At 31.5% G+C, this 19894-nt stretch overlaps 2 protein-coding genes across 10 annotated transcripts in view; both read left to right on the forward strand.

Moving 5' to 3' along the window:
• Positions 1-14431, forward strand: part of LOC130901213 (MYND-type zinc finger-containing chromatin reader ZMYND8) — a 28686-nt gene extending 14255 nt beyond the window's left edge. For 5 of the 9 annotated variants that reach the window (XM_057812413.1, XM_057812417.1, XM_057812415.1 and 2 more), the window contains 9 exons: positions 17-506; positions 560-2147; positions 3122-3767; positions 5118-5291; positions 5524-5853; positions 6477-6754; positions 6831-7044; positions 9055-9120; positions 10894-14431. In XM_057812413.1, coding sequence (XP_057668396.1) covers positions 17-506; positions 560-2147; positions 3122-3767; positions 5118-5291; positions 5524-5853; positions 6477-6754; positions 6831-7044; positions 9055-9120; positions 10894-11106 — 3999 coding nt within the window. In that variant the 3' untranslated portion in view covers positions 11107-14431. The remainder of the gene's footprint in view (positions 1-16; positions 507-559; positions 2148-3121; positions 3768-5117; positions 5292-5523; positions 5854-6476; positions 6755-6830; positions 7045-9054; positions 9121-10893) is intronic. The other 4 variants (XM_057812412.1, XM_057812411.1, XM_057812414.1 and 1 more) reach the window with 4 other exon arrangements.
• A 1930-nt stretch (positions 14432-16361) lies between these two features.
• On the forward strand, positions 16362-19614 carry LOC130901216 (splicing factor C9orf78). Its single transcript, XM_057812422.1, has 3 exons — positions 16362-16900; positions 16999-17215; positions 18937-19614. The coding sequence occupies exons 1-3, from the start codon at positions 16477-16479 to the stop codon at positions 19148-19150; spliced, it is 855 nt and encodes a 284-aa protein (XP_057668405.1). The 5' UTR covers positions 16362-16476; the 3' UTR covers positions 19151-19614.
• The last annotated feature ends 280 nt before the right edge of the window (positions 19615-19894 follow it).

The following is a 19894-nucleotide window of genomic DNA, read 5'->3' on the forward strand; positions in this document are numbered from 1 at the left end:
AATTATATTATTTCAGGAACTGAACGTTTACATTGAAAATTTGAAAAAAATTTACGGAGAATTTCGCTATGCGCCGTTCAGAACTCAACTTGATCCAGAAAATATGTCCAAACAACTAATTATTTTCTTACCGAAATATAAATCAATCATTCAAAGAAGAAGATCTCTCAGAGAAACTTTGGAATGCAAACAAGAGGAAACGACTGATTCAAAATCCGATCATATTCAAGAAAAATCGGAAGAATCTGATTGTAGTAATTCCAATGTAAATAGTCCTGTAACTGATAATGACACAACCATGGAAGGTTACGGTACCGATGACGATATGCAATCCGAATTGGATTTGGAAAGCAGAAAAGCGTTCAGTGACAAAAAAGTCTTGGACGGTGATAGTATAGAAGACGAAGAAGATTTAGATGATACTCAAGTTCCATCTAATGTATCTGCAGACACTACAGTACCCAAAGGAAAAATAAAAACTAGGGGAAACTTGAATAATTCTATTGGTAAGTATAATTTTTTTACCAAATTTGTGACTTATTGTTTCAATTCTCTTTAGGTAAATTAAAGATGTTGCCACGTCGTCCATCTGAAAATCATCTTTCTGAAGAGGCATTACCGATAACAAAAACTCGTCGAAATAGCGATCAAAGCGTCAAAAGTGATTCGAGTCGTATATCGAATATTTCTGATAAAATAAACCGAGTAAATATATCAGAAAACATGGAAATCACCTTGGGTAATGACGATTTAGGTTGTGTAAGTATCTTGGAGAATATGAGTCCTCCGAATGGTGAAAGTTCGAGGTCGGAAAGCGAATGTGGTATTGAAATAAAGAAGAAACCTATACAAGTCGATATAAATAACGCCGAGTTTTCCATATCACCTAATAAACTGAAAATCTCAGATCAACTGATTAAACGTTTGACTGACGTTAAAAAAATTGAAGAAGTTAAGTCAAAAATTACAGAACTTGATAGTCCTGTAAATATTTCCCAGCCTTCCACCAGTAATAGTGAAAAAGTTGATTTAAACGGTGATATAAATTCCTCTATGAAGGAAAAAAATGCTGATAATTCGTATGATTTGATAGATTTAGTGGACGAAAAACAAAAAAATTTAAAAATTATTCAACCTTCAATCAAAGAATTTATGACAGTCAAAGAAAAATGTAATACCGATTCTAAACAAGAAGTAGATGTATCAATTAGTAACAAAAACCATGAAGACAAAGTAAACACTGTTGAAGTAGAAGACATGGAGATTGATTCTACTGAAAATATAAAAGATTCAAGTAAGCAACAAAATGTAAACAACACAACAAAAGTTATATTGGATGAGAAAAGAGTTAACGAGAAATTGTATGATCATATGGATTCAGTTTTATCAGTGAAACCTTCCAGTTCTGAAAAAGAAGAGAACCTACCAGAAAAACAAGACATTGTTGAAGAATTGATTACAAAAAAGATAATAAATACTGAAAAACAAGACACATCTGAAGTTATATTGGTGAAAAATCTTCCAGGAAAAACCGACAAAACATCAGATAAAAAAGGATCCTCAAATACTTCAAATCAAAATGTAATAAATATAATAGAGGAGTACGAATCGGACGAAGAAGATGAAGAAGAGGATACTAGAACATCCATACAAGTTGACAAACAAAATATTTTTGATGTAATACATTCATCATTAAAAGATATAACATTAAAAGAGAAAAACAAAACTATGGTAAGCATAGGTGAAGTACCAGATAACAATTCTGGAACAAAGGAAACAAAAAAGAGAAAATTACCATCAGATGAACAACAAAGCCCAGCCAAATTAGTAAAAATTGTATCAATTGAAAGTATACTGAACAGGAAAGATGAAGAAGATAAATTATCGAATGTAGAAAAGCAAATAGACAAAAAAATAATGGAATATCAATCTGCGCCTGTTAGTGAAACTGGAGAAACAGAAATAGCTCCAGAAGATATAAAAAGCGAACCGGAAAGCGATTATGAAATGATAGACGATACATACAATATGGAAGAAAAAAGAAAATATTTATCGGCGTTAAATATACACGAGAAAACGGTGGAATTGGAAAAGAAAGAGAAAAACGAAATCAGAACGAGATCTAAAGCTGAAGAAAAACGAGAACGGTTAGTAAATTTATTTAATATGCTGTACTAAATTATACAGGCACATAGATTACTCGATAACAAGTTGTTGAACTACTAGTAAGTCGTTAATATGATTTTTCACACGTCTTTTTGGTACATACATCTTCAAATTGTCTGTATTGGAATATCATGATATAACACCGTGTTTTGTGATTGAATGTTTTCTTTATTTACTCATCCTAATGGGTGCATAACTTCAATTACACACACTAGTTTTTCACCTTTAATTTATTTACATACTTTTCTACCAAATAATTTTTATTTTCAATACACTCTACTGCTCGCGATTCGAGTTTCTTATTCTTCTACTTATTTTAGGGCTTGCCCTGTATCTCCGATTTTTTCATTCTCGATATCGTCCAACTATGAAACGCTTTATCAATATTTACAAAATGACTCTATACAGATAAACAACCTAAACACTCATTATATAGTAGTTTAGAATTCTCACAGACTAAAACCTCTCTGAACTTTCGCACTTTGCAATGGTATCTGCTCTCGCGTTACTTCATCGCAAAGGCTATCTTTCATTATGATTTACTATCTATTATAGCCCGAACCGCTTCATAAATATATTTCCAGGACTTATCTAATCCAAAAAAGCATTCCATCATGTTGACTTCTTCCACATTTCTGGGTTCACAAGTTTCTTACTTCTTCCCATCTGGAACTGAGGAAAAGTGTATGTCCGGCATTGCCCTCCTCTCCATTTAGAAATGTCCGATCTCCGCCTGTTATATAGGTGCTGACGAAAACATCCATGGCCTCTAAGTGCTTGTATTAAGAAGCAATCGGATTGTCTATTGGTGTCCTATTTCACTTGCCACCTTGCAGCTCTATAGGAGCCAGACCTGCTATTACCTCTACTCATTCTGCAAAAATAGTCAGGACTGAGGAAATACTTGTAGATGGAATTACTTATGTAACTAATTTTAATGTATGTATATTTTTAGATTCAAAGTGGTTGATAATTTAACTAGAATCATAGATGACGTTGCTGTAAACTATAGTGCCACGCATGGTAACGGAAGAGTTCCTCCCAAAAAACCAGAACGAAGAAGAAGTAGCACCAATCCCCCCGCTCAAGAAGGGGAGATATACGTCAAATCGTTCGCTAAACTCCACAGCGTTCCTGCCAATAAGCAAAGAGCCAGAAAAACGTTTCCATCGCCATGCTATTTTAAGGGGTCTCAAAGACAACTGGTACTTAGAAAAGAAGTATCTTTATTGCGAAGAGACGGACAATCTCAGAAATATATAACTTCCAACAATGCAAAATCTGCAACTACAACTATCGAAAAACCCACACTTACTATTATGAATCCTTCAGTAAGAACTACTGATGTCAATACAACATCGGTTGTAACTCCTATTATTACAAGTACTTTACCATCCGGTTCTGGATCATCACAGGTAATAGATTCACCTGCCCCGAGTATAGTTCCGCCTACTTCTCTTCCATTGGTAACGCAGCCGTCCCTCAATCTGATACATAATCAGAAAGTAGCTGATTCGACTATAACTATTCCTCATCAAAGCATGGCTATGGGTCACGTTATTATAATGCCAAGTAACTATTGCGCGCCCATTTTGAGTACGGTAAGTAGCTTATCGTTATTAATCCCCTGTAAATTCAGTCTAATAGTCTATTGAGTTGTTTCTAACTATTTGTTGGTAAGAGTTTTGAAAGTTATGAGTTATTTTTTTTTTAGAAACTCTTCGTCTTGAAGTTTGGACCAAAATGTGCTACAATGAACTGAATAGACATTTATTCTAAAAATTACTAATATTTTTCTGAAAATCTGTATAAAGGAGTTTTCAGAAATGCTTTCAGTCGTCTATGATGTCCGGTTATACCGAAAAAATGAATGTGGAATTTTTTATTAATTAAATACACAGTTTTTTGTATTTTTAGAATTTATGATGAATTTTAATATAACTTCAACATATCTGAACCATCATATGTCTTAAGGGCTCGAGCTTAAATTTACAACAAAGAAAGTCAGAACAAAAATTACTTCAATTTACTGGAAAAACATCTTAAGTTTTTTAAATCTTTGTTAAAAAAATCATACTGGGAGCTCGAAAATTGGCGCCTACTTCAAGAATGGTTATTTTGTTTTGATAATTTTGACAGTTTTCATTTTTCATTTCATTCGAATGCATCAGAAATCAGTAGAATTGTCCACTCTCTATTTTGTTTTACTTTTCAATAAATTGTATCATGAAAGAAAGTTTTACTGACTTTCAGTAACCATGTCAAATTTTTCAAAAATTACCAAATTAAATATCGATTTGTTTTTTACCGATCTTTACAAAAAAAATCTATTGATAAATAATTCAGATATTCCTAATAACCACTTGGAAATTTTAATTTTTTCAAGGTTTCAATTACACTCCCCAAATTTTTTCCCAACCTAACCAAATTTTTTTCAACAAATTTATTTGGCATATTTTCTTTTGTGAAAACTGGAACCCTTTAGACATATGATGTTTTAGATATGGTATAACTGGAAATCATATACAACTGAACATATTTTAACTGTCACGAACTCCTCAGAAAACTCTTGGTGCAGAAAAATATTACCAATAGTTTCTGATGTTCAATTTGACTCACTTCATAGTAGTATAGTGTGCATCTCTTGACGTTTGAATATAGTTACACTTCACCAAGTCAATATCTTCCCATCGTGTATTTTTTTCTACATTTCTTCTTGAACTCCAGGCCAAAATGTATGTTTTTCTTTTTTTGTCTCATAGTTTAAAAGCTTGATGATGATTCCAGATATTTATTTCCTTTTACATATTTTGCGCACATCATTTTTTCAATGGCTTCACTCTCTTTTACTTTTGGTCTGCTTTACTCTAATGTATATATTATTATCTCATGTTTTCATACTATTTCATTTTCAACCTTGCTTTCTTATTTTATATGTTAATTTTATACAGGTAACTCCAACTCCAGCTTTGACAGCATGTCCTCCGTTGCATCAAACTCAAACAGTCGCCAAGACAGTTCCAAATCTGAAAACGTCCCAAAATTATATACCACATAATGATGAAGGATCAGAAAGCCCTTCACCACCTGCCATCAACAGTTTAAATGACTTCGTTAATCAACAGGTATTTTTTTAAATAACATAAAAGTTTTTTATTTCAGTTGAAGATTCAATTAAATTAAAACATTTTTGAATTTTTCACATATTTTATTTAGTAAAATTCCCATTTTAAAGGGTAGTATATCAAGGGTGGAATACTGATCAAATAGTTGTTTATCAATAAACGATATTGTAATAATAAAGAACTTACCTCCACTTTTCTTTGATCAACAGTAAATCATTGATTTGATTTGTAGCCAACTACAACGAAAACCTCACAGCAACAAGTTACAGAAATAACTGAACCAGTGACTCAGTCTACGTCAACTAGTGAAGTCATTTCTACATCTAGTGACAATCCTACTTCATCTAATACAATATCGAACGAGTCTCATCGAGATGAAGAATTTTCCGTACTGAACGGCTTAATACCTGAAAGTGTAAGTAAGGCTGTGAGCGATTTATTACTTATGCCGCCACCAAGATTGAAACCTAGACCTCCTGGTATAATCAGTCAACATTTTGAAGAAGGCATTCCGAGTACAGCTGGGGACGTTACATCAAGGATTAATTCTATAGCTCATAGGGTAAGTTTTTCATATATTTAATATAAATTGTATGAATTTATTAAAGTGAAATTTCTGGAACCGTTTTTATTAACAATCACATTCATAGTACTTAGACTAAAGGTTGAAATATATTTTTTCTTTCACTATTACCTGTGACCACTAAGAAACTCACTTAGTGTCTTGGTAAATCAGGTGTTAACAACTTGGCACGGATTGTTTAATTATTTTTTTTTGTTTATACAAACTGTACCTACGCAGTAACACCTTCAAACTTAGGCCAAATTGAACATTAATATATTAAAATAAAATTAAGTGCCATTTTATTCATTTTAAGGTACAGAATATTGTTCAGCACAATACATTACAATCATCATTTCCAATATCATCATCGTCATTCTGATCATAATTACGATCATCGATATCATCATTAATGTCATCATTTTCAACTTCATCCAACTCCACTAAAACAATGTCCTCAACCGTTAGAGGTTCAATTTTATTATTATTTATTATCGATCCACATTACTCTGGTGAAAATCGGATACAATCTGCTTCTGTAGCATTTTGCCACATTGATGCACAATGCTTATGGGCTAGGTCTTTTTACGGTTGGCTCTTGCTCTATATGGTGTATTTTTCAGATGACAGATTACTTCAGGGGTATGTTAATAGAATCCCTAGGAGATTTAGCTAAAACCAACAATCCAGAAGCAACAATACTCAGTTTGAAATTGGAAATAGAAACTATTAAGCATCGACATAGCGTGGAAATGGCAGAAATCAGGAAAAATATGTGTAGCATACTTAAGGATGTACAGAGAAGTATTATAGAAGAGAGAACGAAAATCATAGATGAGACAAGGGCATCTTGTGAAGCTGAAACGATACGTAGGGTAGAGGCTGCGAAATCTAAACAGTGGTAAGTAAAGAAGATACTTTCAAAATATTTGGTATATACTAAATCATGGTTTTGTAATGCTTTTTTTTATTATTAGGTGCGCCAATTGTCCTAAAGAGGCACAATTTTACTGCTGCTGGAACACCAGTTACTGTGATTACCCATGTCAACAAAAACATTGGCCCCAACACGCCGGAAAATGTACGCAAAGTATAGAAAAAACAACTGGTACGGGGGCTATACCTCCGGCAAGAACCGGTCCACAACCGATTGTTCTTCGGCCTTCAGGACCACCCAAACCAGGAGTGGGGGTGAGTTTTGTTCTTATGCGATGTGAACATCCTTTCGAATGCTCAAGCTGTTGAATTTTATTATTGAAATATTAGTTTTTGATTTTTGTTATTATAAATATTAGGCTTTAGGCTTTAGTATTTTATTTGACTGTGAATCTTGATTTAGATTTTAGTAGTATAGTAATTTAAAATAAAAAATATACACTGCTATAAAAAATGTACAAATGATACCTAAAAATCTCTTTTATTTCGTCAAATTGGGGTAAAAGGTGCAGGCAATGCTTAGGGGAAGTTTTTAATGAAAGAGGAGTACAAGCCATGTCAAATTTAACAGCCACACAACAATATTATGTTGGGTACACAATTTCACTTCCCATTTTTTTCTACCTAAAATATTTTTTTAAGACTAAAGCCCTCATCTATACTTTTTTTTGGTTAGCATATATTCAACAGTTTAAGAATTATATAATATTCGAGATTCAATCAAAAAGTACGATGAATAAATTTTTGTACCAGTAACTACTTACGCTTTCAACTAAAATGTATCTTGCCCTGATGTTTGAACATGTTCGCTTGTCAGTCTGCTACTAAAATCACTTTAATGAGATAACTTTGAAGATAGTTTACTAGTGGAATGTATGACATAATAATTTCCTTTTTAAAGTTATTTAAATTTAAAAATTTTGCACAAATGTTTGCATCATAGATGATTGATTCCGAGTGTACTCGGACACTTGAGTTCCATTAAGGTATCAAATTATGTACTTTATTTTGTATCGATGTGACTCTAATGAGCATACTAGATGTACTAGATAATTATAACCTTTCGTACAATAGGATTTTTCAGTATTTTAAGAGCGGTCTGTAAACAGCGTTCGTTCGCGTGGGATTATTGAAACCACGTTTAACTACTTATTTTTTTATTTAATAAATATTTCATTTCACATTAGTTTTGATGTTTAAATACAACGAATATGGTAAACCATCTTTGGTTAGTCCAAAGATACATTACAGAATGAGCTATTTAAATGTAGGTCGGGACGTTCTTCGACTTTTTCCTCAAACCAACGATTGACTTTGCCACGATTGTTACTGGAAATTAAAATTGGATCTATGGCTATGATCTCAAATATAAAATTTGTCTCAAAAAACCCATGACATGACATCACGCTGTGTGACGAGGCGCTTTTGATACTTGAATTTTTTGGCGGCTGAAAGTCTTTCTATCTATTCACATCCATATACATCGAATTCGGTACCGACTCCTGAACTTTCAAATATAAACAAATTGCGAAAAGAAGTTTTTGGCACCAATCTTGAATATTGAAAAGGCCACTACAAAGGAGATTTGTTTTATGTAACATATAATCTGTCTTCATGGGAAATTTAGAACTTGTTATCTCATCATTTCCATTTGAGGCTACTGGCATGCTCCTTCTTCATTGTAATTCTCCTATGTCATACATTAAAATTACTTCTTTTTCTATGACTACTCATATTACGTCTACCTTTGGCTGATTCATATCTATTAATTTTTCTACAGTGTAGCGATTTCTTGACTGCCTATTTACTCAGTTATTCTTTTATAAGTAAATTCTAATAAATATAAGCCCCTATAGTGATTGGGATTCTAACATTAAAAGTCCCACCAACGAATTGAGACTAAGAGTCGTAGAAATCACTATTAAATTAAACAACAATCCAGTATGAGATAATTTATTTCATTTATTTAAAATTTTACCATACAATTTTTAGATCACATTATTTCATTATTTTTTAATTGGTAATGTTGGATATTCATTTATAAATCATGATTCACATTTCGAGCTTAATCATCCCATTATAAATACAACAAAAATGGCACAATGACAATTTCTAGTTAAGTTTATAAATGTCAACTTTATCAATAAATCATGTATAAATGTGATATTGTTTTATTAACGTTGCTAATCTACTATTATATAGTAGTTTATAAAAGTATACAGGAGAAACAAAGTTTTTTTATTGCTACTATACTTGTTTTTGCAGAGATTCATCACTAAACCAACAAAGGTTTACATGAATAGGGCCGCCGCACCACAAAAGAACGTCAAGGTACGTAATATAATTTGTTGTTACAATAAATATAAATTTAAATCGATTTATAGAATGGGGTAAAACAGCAATACGTACTTTTTGAACTAATAAATGCCAAGAAAACTTTTGTAGAGCAAAAAGGACTTCCATGAAACTGTTATTACTGTTTACCAATATTTAGAACCTACGGATATTCTCATACTTGCTTGAAGCACGTTTCGATAACTGAGATATCATCCTCAAACGTAGTGCGTTCAGTATATAATTGATTAAATTAAGAACAAATATAGTATATGGAACGAAGTACTAGATGAAAATTAAAGAAAACGAAGATAATGACAATAAACAACGGGGGTTACAAAATGCATATATATGTACAATTGGGTCAATCTTACAATCTCAATAACACAAATTTTGATCTATTCTACCCCATTGCCACGAATGAAACCTGACACTGTCACTAGACAACTAAAAAATCGATACATACATATGGAAGGCAAAGAAATAGGACAAGTAAATATAGTGCAATATCTAGAGGTTGAACTACAAACAGATGGGAATAAGAGGTCGAGAAAAACCGAAATAGAAGCATTTTGAACTATATTTAGGCCCATATGGCTGCGAATCGTGGGTTCTACATAATCAGCAAAAAAGTAAACCTACAGAGATGAAATATTGTAGAAGAGTAAAAGTGACAAGAAAGGGTAGAATTAGAAATGATAGTATAAGAGAAAAACTGCAAGTAATACCAGTAACTGAATTCATTGAAAGAATGACGTTGAACTGCTGGGGCAATTCAAGACAAGGAAAAAAGTTTGACAATCCAAAGGGCAACAGAGGAAGACCAAAAGAAATATGGGACGACATGATAAGAAAAGTTTTGAGGAATAAAAAGCCGATATGGAACGAAGCAAAGGAAGTTGCTATGAATAAAAAAAATGTACGAACATTGTATACAATTCAGTTATTAAATATTGTGAATATAAATTATTGTAGCCCTACATCTTAAAGAATAGAAGGGAATTTGATTATATATATAAATAATAACAATCGACTAAAAAAACACTGGAATTAAAAATCCTTGCAACTGTACTCTTGGGGGTTTGAAAAAGCAGTATTTCAAACCAAATTTTGTTTAATCAACGCTCAAAATGACAATCAAATTCGTGGTCAAAATTTTTCAAGGAAGAACTGGAACCCTTGTGAATTGATGTAATAAGAAAGAAAACTGAGGCTAAGAGTGGTGGTTTTAAAACTATGCTTGATGACTTTAAAAAAACAATGGAAGTCAACTAAGTATAATATTTTCCAAACATTCAATGGCACCGGCTATTGCCAACTTGCCAATTCTGTTCTACCAAGTAATATGACGTTGAATCTAAAAATTTGCTTCAATTGCTATTTCTAGTGATTTTACTGGTTATCTAGTACCTATGTTAAATAATGATGATTTCAAAACTATTTTGTACTAATAATATATGTATAGAGATACCAGTTTGAAAAAAAACTTTTTGAAATAAAATTTAGTTGGTTTTCCAAAGAAAAATAATCAAAAGCTACTATTAACACTTCTGTAAACAAAGAGTTCACTTGGTTGAAGCTCATCCTCCTCTACTTAGGAGGGGCAGTCCTAAATCTATGGCGTCTATTTGTTTTTGTTTGACTAATATCACAGCTTCAACTTGGTTGACTAGTGATTGTTCCAAAAGTTCAAAGAGACTTTTGTTTTCTATTATTTCACAGTATATAATTATGTATATCAAATATGAACTATTTGTTCTTCTGTTTTAGTCTGTACCAACTTCAACGTTAACATTAGTAGAAACAACACCAGGTAATTACGAAATTTTAGGCAACGGTTCTATTGGTATAGCAGGAAAAATATTTACTTCTACTAATTCTATAACTACAACAAAAAGTAAAGGAACAACAGTAGGAACGTCCACAGTAACAACAGATTCGATTAGACCAACATCATCCACGAGCAGTCGAACTCAACACTGAAAATTGTAAAACGTTGTAGGTCTTATTAATATTTTTCGTTTCTAAATGGAATCAAATTTTGTATTTTCACTAGGGGATGGGAGGAGAGAATAGATAAATCCCTGATTTTGGATCAAATATGATCCACGAAAGTCTACACAGAATATACAAGAATCAATAACCCATAGTGATGGTCTGAGTTTTAATTAATCTTTCCTTCTCTATATTCATCAAGACAAAGAATTAATTTAATGCTTGATTAAATAGTTTTCTTATTTCTTTTAATTAGTATGTTTTGTTCACTATTTTGGGAATACTTGTCTGATAATAAGTAACGTACCGAGGCAAAGTGATCTAAGTGCCAAAATACAAAGTTACGGGAAAATGAAAAAAACTGGTCAGTAACTCAAGTTTCTAGTTTATCTTTATTAAAAAGAACAAAACTTATTATATATATTATAAAACAGTGACATTTTTAAATTAAAAATTTTTTTTGTGAGAGGAATACAAGTTGTAATTCTAATTTAAAAAAGTAGCTAAAAATTAAGTCCACAAACAGTATTGTTTAAAAAATCATTTACTTTATTTGAATTATTTTTGAAAAAAAATTACGATTTTCTTCTAATAAAAAATACCAACATCGCTTTCAGATCTTTTTTCTTAGCCTCACACAATGGTTCTTCCTTTGCTAGGCCTGGAAAAAGAGCATGTCGAATTTTGTTTATTGTCATTCCTGGATTCATGTCTTTAAGAGAACTCCATGGAACCTTATCATTGAGGCTGGTTTTATAATAAACAATTCCTTGGCTTTTTTGGTGACACGCATCTACTGTAGAAAATGAGGAATTTGGGTTCGATCATATCAAAGCAGCCATGGCTTACCAGAAAGATGTAGAAGAATAAAAGCGTAAGATTTTTTTACTGACCTGCACAGTTATATCACTCCATACACTCCTCCGAAAGAATAATTTTGAAAAACCCTACAAGAACACCAAACGGTAGAACTTGTTGATTGCCGAGTTGGGGTACTTTTCTTTGAAAGCAATAAAAAGGTGATGAACGTTCAAATCAGGACTAAGGAACTCTTTCTGAGACTTACCACGCATGTAATGATTTTCATCTCGTGGAAAAGTATTAATATGTTCTCGGACATCACACCTGTCCTTGTAGGTGTATTTGAATCTCACCAAACCATTTCGATTGTCTTGAAATACCGATTCTCTCTTTTTGTTTACAATTGTGGTAAGTTTTTGTGGGTTCATGTCAAAAATTTCTAGGAAAGTTCTCTTAAGTGCTCCTGTACCATCAGGTTACACAAAACTCAAACTGTATTTAATTTAATTTATTATGAATTGCTATCAACACTAACCTGGTTGATTTGTGAACGCTTCCCTTGTCTGTTTTTTTTTTTGTTTTATCAGTCATGTATGGCTTTCCACTCACACGAGCCTCGCTCTCCCGCTTCCTATTTCTTTTAATTTTTTCAAATTCTTCAGGAGAAACTTAAGTTGGAATTTCTAGAACCGTTGTTGATATTTGTACTGAATACACTGTTTACACCATCACTCACAATTACACTATTGGACGAGCGTTTCGATAACCTTCTTCAGAAACTTAAACAGTTCTTCAGATAGTGTAATTGTGTGTATTAAGTATCAGGAGAAAATACTTTGCAGTTCATTTTGAAATGAAATAATTACTTAACCAACAGGTAATAACGAACCAGGACAAGAACAACATTAAATCGAGAAGGTAATAAATGTTGCGATGCTACATCATTTTGCATGAAAAAAAATTTGATCACTTTGCTCCGGAACGCTTTAATTTTAAATTATCAGATACATTTTTTTTTCGTATTTTAAAAAGTTTTCCACAAGAATAAAAATGACTAATATTTTCTGATTTTATGAAAAATAATAGACAAACTTAGGTAGAAAGTAGTATAATATCAATGTTTGATTAACGTTGTGACTGAAACTGATGTTTTATTATTATTATTTTCTTTTTAATTTAATGTAAATATTGGGGATGTTGAATATTTTATGTAAAAAGAAGTGACCAAAAACTAAAGTGCAAAAGTAATATATGTCAAATAAATCTAAATAATATTTGAAAGAATCTGATAAAGTGGGAATACAATATTTCAAGTAATTTTTAGTAAACCAGGGCTACTTTCTGATACATTTTTTCGAATAAGTCAAAAAGTGTTTCACAGAATGTCTTGAAAATAATTAGTTATACCGAAATTACTAAAAGGCTTCGTCTAAAATATAAATAATTGTTGAGCAAAAAACTATTGATTTGGGTGCACAAGTTGGAAACATTTATAAAATGCTTTATAAATTCCATTTAAATCAGGACTATGCCCATGTTACCATAAAATAAATAATATTAGATCTGATACACAAAGACAAAGGTTTGTCGATGTCATTAGAGTGTTCCTTGAACAGAATTGGTGACTCTTTTGCTTTAAAAGTTGGGGAATCTCTTGGTTTATGCCAGTCGTACTGATAAATTGTTCTTGACAATAAGATTATTAAGAAAATCATCTGGAATATTATTTTTAAATAATATGACATTTTTTTCCTTGTTTTTCTATTTTCTTATTAGTACCATTACATTGTATTTAGTTTATGGGTATCCCCAATTGGCGACAGTTCCAAGAGTATGCGTAATGGAGGCCACTTCTTCGTCAACTTTTGGGTGACCAACTGGGCTCAATTTCTTCCGAGAAGCTTCTGTTGTAGAGTTGCCCGAGGGTTAAAAGACATGCCGGCCCTAATGGCTTCAACTGCATTTTGAGTATCTTCAATAAACGAGAATCAACTAGAAAACAAAAAAAAATACAGATGTGCCCAAGTAGTAGCCCCGGGATGCCCAAGTAGCTCCGGTTTATGATACATGTATTACTTTGTATGTAAATATTGTTGATCGATTTAATAACTAAATTCAACAATTTTTTATTGTCACTAAACTAGTTTTTGTAATACAAACTATTCATTATTATTTTTATGTAAAAATATTATTCTTTTTTTGCTCCATACTATGTAAATATTTTTGTAAATATAGTTATGGAATTGATAAATATTTTAAGGCTCTACCCTTTTTATTACTTAGCTTAGGATATTTACGAATAATTCGCGAAGTAGATGTAACGATATCAACATTGATCTGCTATTTTTTTATACATTTTTGATTTTTATTTTTTTTGTGTATATAGTTTGGATCAATGGCCTGGTGGAAGTCCAAAGTTTTGAATTTAAACAATGTATGTCAGTTTTTTCCAAGATTATACTATTATATATGTAAAAGTTTTACTTTTTCAATAAATTTTTGGTTATTTCTATCACGGCTTTTAATATAAAAATGAAACTTTGAAAATACTTATAATGCAAGTGATCATACTGAACACATCACTACAATACACTTTCCAATACATATCATCTTCAGAAACCAAAGTCAATACTCGGTATATAAACATAAGAATAAAAAAATGATATCAATCAACTAAAAATAATAATAATTGAAACTAGAGATCCTCTCTAGTGGTCTGGAGTTGCCATATTACAAAAAAACTATACTAAATGAGCTTTCCAGCAGCGATTTTGAAAATAAGTTTTTCAAAACAGATTTTGTTTATTTTGTGGAGAAAAATTAAACCAAATAGTCTTTCTTCCTCATATAATCGTCTTACTAGACCAAGTGTGACTTTTATTGACAATTTTTTTTGCATATTACACTTTTGGTTTATTTCATCAATAAAAAATATACTTTAGTCAAGTTAGAACTGTGAAAAATAATTTAAAAAAAATAGATACATAATATCAAAATTGACCCATAAAAAATCCAAACTGATTTGGGAATTCCTGGGCAACAGAGGCAAGAAGAATAAAGTTACCCGCCAATGAATTCCGAGAAACCCTGAAGTAGAGGGAAACTAAATAACTGACAGACTCGCTAAAATAGGGACGGATAAACCCTTCATGGGACCTGAATCCTTTTGTGGTGTATTAGCTACAAAACAATAGAGGAAAAGAGGTGAATAGAGGTAAAACCAGTTACTAAAAGAACCTACAGAGGTTGAACCAGGTAAAAATACTCCTGGAGAAAAACCTACAAAGACTAACAGGAGTTCTGTCGGGACACTGCCGCCTCAATGGACACCTAAAAAGAAGTTTAGCAGATTCTGTGATGTAGGACATAAAACCTCTATCCTCATTATCTCGAAGTGTGAGAGACTATGGAACTCCAGAGCTGTTCACCTGGGAGTGTATGAGAGAAAAGACAAAGATCTCTGACAGCTAGAGGTTTGGGAATAATGGTTCAACTATGAACACTGAAGATCACCAGTGCCACAGCAAGGAGACACAATAGGTCCTTTGGGTCGCAGTGTACATGTCACCCTGAACTACATACATACATCAAGATTGATCTGATTCTTCATACATTTTGTATTTTATCTCTTTTTACCAAGTCTTATTTAACAACCTCTCAAACTCAACTTTGATATAATAGTATTTTTTAAACTGAAAATCATGTTACTTGACAGAAAAGTGTTTATATGGAATAAATATTTTTTGCGCAACTCTCATTTTCATATCAATTTAAGTTTGCATTGTTTTTCTCTCAGAAAACCAACAAAATCTGGTTTGATACGCTGTTATCTCTAAACTAGCCACGGTGCAGCTGGAAGTCCATCTTTATGTTTAAAATTTTATATCTTACAACACCAGAACACTAGAGAATATTTCTGGCTCGTTATTTTTTTTAATGATTCAGGCTATTTCCTTTTTTAATTTTATATAGTCCTAAATAAACTGTTTATCTTTGGTCTCGTGAAGACTATAACTTAGTTATCAAAGTTCGTTACATTGGTGTGCTAATAGAAAACAGTGTGTATATTTGTGGTAAATATGCCCCTAGAAATTTACTTCAGATGGCATATTAGCAATCTCTTTAATTATAATCCAATCAGTAGCAAATAATAGAAATTTTTTTTAAACAATCTATCTGGTTAATTTAAATTATACAATAGACTAAAATAGTCAAAATACGTTCTATTTATAGTGGAATATAATAATTCTGGTCAAAGTGAAGTTTCTTTATAATCTCGCAACTAAAATCATTAGTTTCTTTGATTTGGAAATAATTTTTTGGCATTTATATCCAACTGAAGATAAAATCAACAACGTATGCAATGTGTGCAATTCACCACTATTATATGCAACACGTATTACATATATAATTTGTCGTTGTCTATACGTTGGTAATCCTGAATTTAAACAGATATTATGGTTTTTTAGGTTATGTTTATCATATAATTATACCTTTTAAATTAGGATAATAAGCATATTTAGAATTTAAGTAAATAAACTGAATTTACTTGTTAAAATGTGTGACGAAAAAATATCGAATTCTTCAGAAGCTAAAACAGAAATAAAATTTAAATCTAAAAGTCGTAAACAATTTAGAAAGCGTCTGAAACAGGAAGACAGTGATGATGAAGATAATTCAGAAGTTATTGCAAAATTACAAGAAATGAGAGAAATACAAAAACTTAGAGAACGACCCAGTGGTGTTGACATAGTTGGTTTAGCACTAGGTACAAAAATAACAACAGACAATGAAATAAAAGATCCTTTCAATAAAGATATTGGAGGATTAGTATCTTTGAAAGCTTTAAGTAGCGGTAACTGGAAAGTTGACGATGCTTATGATACAGGAATAGGAACACAATTTTCCGTTGAGACAAATAAAAGAGATGAAGACGAGGACATGATGAAGTATATAGAAGTTGAATTATCAAAACGAAAAGGTAAAGTTAATTTATTTAAAATAGATTAACAAAATTCAATAATGTACTAATTTTCGATTATATATAGGTAACAATTAATATTTTTGTATGTATTGTAGGAAAAGAAAAGCAGGATGAAGTTGTTGCTAACTCTAAAAAGTATCACACACCTGAGGAAATAGCTTTACTATCAGTACCTGAACATTTAAGAACAACCTCAAAGAAACAATCAGAAGAAATGTTATCAAATCAGATGTTGAGTGGTATACCTGAAGTAGATTTAGGAATTGAGGCCAAAATAAAAAACATTGAAGCTACAGAAGAAGCCAAACTTAGGTAAATAGAAGAATATAAGGATAGAGAACTCAATTTTTGTTTTTAAACTTAGATAACATGAATAATAAATTTAATAGCTTGAAGAAGATTTTTGAAAGATAATTACGATAAATGATGTGTTAAAACAGTGAGTTTAAAACTGAATTTTCATTTGGCTTTTCTTGAAAACACGGGCGATCTTGCTGAGTTTCTAAAAAGGCTGGTTTGGGGAAATCAACTGTGGGATATGTGCTTTCAGCATGTTATGTAAACCTATGTTGGATGACTACCTTTAATTCAATGATAGTAAAAATAGATTTTGTTATAAGAATTCAGAGTTGTTTGATTGTTAGAAAAGTGGAAAAAATCTAATGATGAAAAAGCTTATTAGACATATATTTTTTCCTTGGCTCACATTGGCTATATGATAAGTTATTTTTTCAATAATCACGACTTTGTTGTGCTACAAAAAGTTTACATTTGAAATTGGAAGCAATTTGTAGCTGTTGGTAGTTTTACGCTTTTAATGAAACCTTGACAAATTATTCACCTAAATCTTCATAAATCACTTTATCTATGGGTCAAAACTGCATAAAAATTCATTCAGAAGTTTTTTGGTTAATTATCAATATACAGCTGGAGGCTTTTGACTTTTAATATAATGATTCTGAATTGAAATTACTTGTTTTTTAATATTCCACTTTAACTTCAATCTGTAAAGTAATTATATTAAGCAAATTGGTTGTTACAATCAACAAGATATGTAGGAAATAGTCCAGTGTCTATTTCCTCATATTTACAATTTTACGTGATTTATTGAGTTGGGTATTGAGGACTATGATAAGCTAACTTCTAAATTTATGAGATTTTTCAAATCTAACAGTTCTAAAATCTATTAGTCAAGTCACTTGTGTAATGTCTTCCCAGCCTCCAGTGATTGGGTGGTACCATTAGGTTCCTTTCTAGATTATTAGGATGGTTGTGAAGCCTTAGAACATATTTCTGAGATAGATTGGATATTTCTTCTTTCCCACTTTTCATTTGGATGTCCTGAGCAAATACATTATAGGTACATACCAAGGAGCATTTACAATACTACAAAAAACATTGGACTGATACCTTTCTAGAATATTGATGTTGGATTTGGAAACTGCGCCCCAGAGTTATTTCCCATAACTCCATATTAGTTTCAGATCGACGCCCTATTATCCAATATAGTTTACTAAGTTTCAATCCCATTTGTTTATGCTTTGAGAATATGTGTGTTCTCCAGCTTAGTCTGCAATCCAGATGTATCCCTAAGTATTTGACCTGCTCATGTTTTTGTGAAAAATGACTATTGTATGTCATAGTTGGACATGTGCCCTCTCTCTGTGTGAAAGTAATGTGGACGGACTTTTCTTCATTCAATTCAATGAGCCATTGTTTGAGTCAAAACAAGGTTAATTTACAGTGCCCGAGATACTGCAGATGGATCTTGGTGAGAATATAGGACAGCATTGTCAATTGCATCTGTCTCAGAAGTTAAATTATTATTAGTCGGAAGGTTGTAATTTGGTCTAGCAATTTTATTTGAAAATGCCGGACTTTTAGATAAGATTTTAGGGTAATGAAATAGTTATGTGGGAGGTTTTTTTTGATCTTATATAGTAGTCCATCATGCCATACCTTGTCAAAGGCTTGTGCTATGTCCAGAATAAATAATAAATTAGAAGTTAAGAATATTTTTATAATTTTTATAGGTTATTGTGGGAGAAACAGAATAAGAAGGATGGTCCCTCTCAGTTTGTACCTTCTAATATGGCCGTGAATTTTGTCCAACATAATAGATTTAATATAGCAGCTGGTGAAGTACCACAAAAAAAAGCAAAAGTTGATGAAAAACCCAAGAAAAAAGATGAAAAAGCCACTGATGATTATCATTATGAGAGATTTAAAAAGCAGTTCAAAAGATAGCTATACTATTTTGTTAATATTCTTTTTAATATTTCTTATTTACATTTTTTTTATACATTCATCAATGTATTTTTTTATTTATTGCTTTTTACAATAAATAATTTAAATTGTAATTAATTAAAAGTCTAGATATAATAGGATTCTCGAAGAAAATAACCAGATCAGCTGGAACGTTAACTCAGATACAAAAACTCCATTTAGAAAAGTGGAAGACGACATATTTGTGCAAATTAGTATGTGTCCTTTTGTAATTTCAGTTAATTGTTATCATCTTCAGCAACCCGTCAAGATTTCTGTAACTGTTGGTTATATTGAACTCACAGCTACATTGTCTAACGCACGTTTCGATAACCAAGTTATCATCTTCAGAGACTGAATACATTTGGTATTCGTATACATTTGCATGGATTTCACTGTAATGGAAGGACTTGGATAATTAATAAAACTACTTTTTTGTTATAAAATTGATTTATTTCTAATTTAAATCATGTATTAGGTAGAAAAATTAATAATCAACATTAATAAAATGTAAAAAACTTGCAAAGGCACATAATTGTATTCACTCTTGAGGACAAAAAATTGCTTGTAAACTTTGCATTAAGCATATTGATTTTTGTAAAGCGTAATGTGGTTTTAGAACAAGAAAACGATATTTACAAACACTATTTTTGTAATCTTGTAGCAAACAGTGAATCATCATTTCATTCATCAAATTTTTATCAAGGGAAAAACGGTTGCGAAAAA

Source organism: Diorhabda carinulata, chromosome X (assembly GCF_026250575.1).
Source record: "Diorhabda carinulata isolate Delta chromosome X, icDioCari1.1, whole genome shotgun sequence".
NCBI classification, from domain to species: Eukaryota; Metazoa; Arthropoda; class Insecta; order Coleoptera; family Chrysomelidae; genus Diorhabda; species Diorhabda carinulata.

Bases quoted from the DNA above. Each gene is read 5' to 3' on its own strand.
- LOC130901216 (XM_057812422.1), top strand. From the start codon at position 16,477: ATGTGTGACGAAAAAATATCGAATTCTTCAGAAGCTAAAACAGAAATA. The intron at 16,901-16,998 runs GTAAAGTTAATT...TATGTATTGTAG, and splicing joins TGAATTATCAAAACGAAAAG to GAAAAGAAAAGCAGGATGAA. The intron at 17,216-18,936 runs GTAAATAGAAGA...TAATTTTTATAG, and splicing joins ACAGAAGAAGCCAAACTTAG to GTTATTGTGGGAGAAACAGA.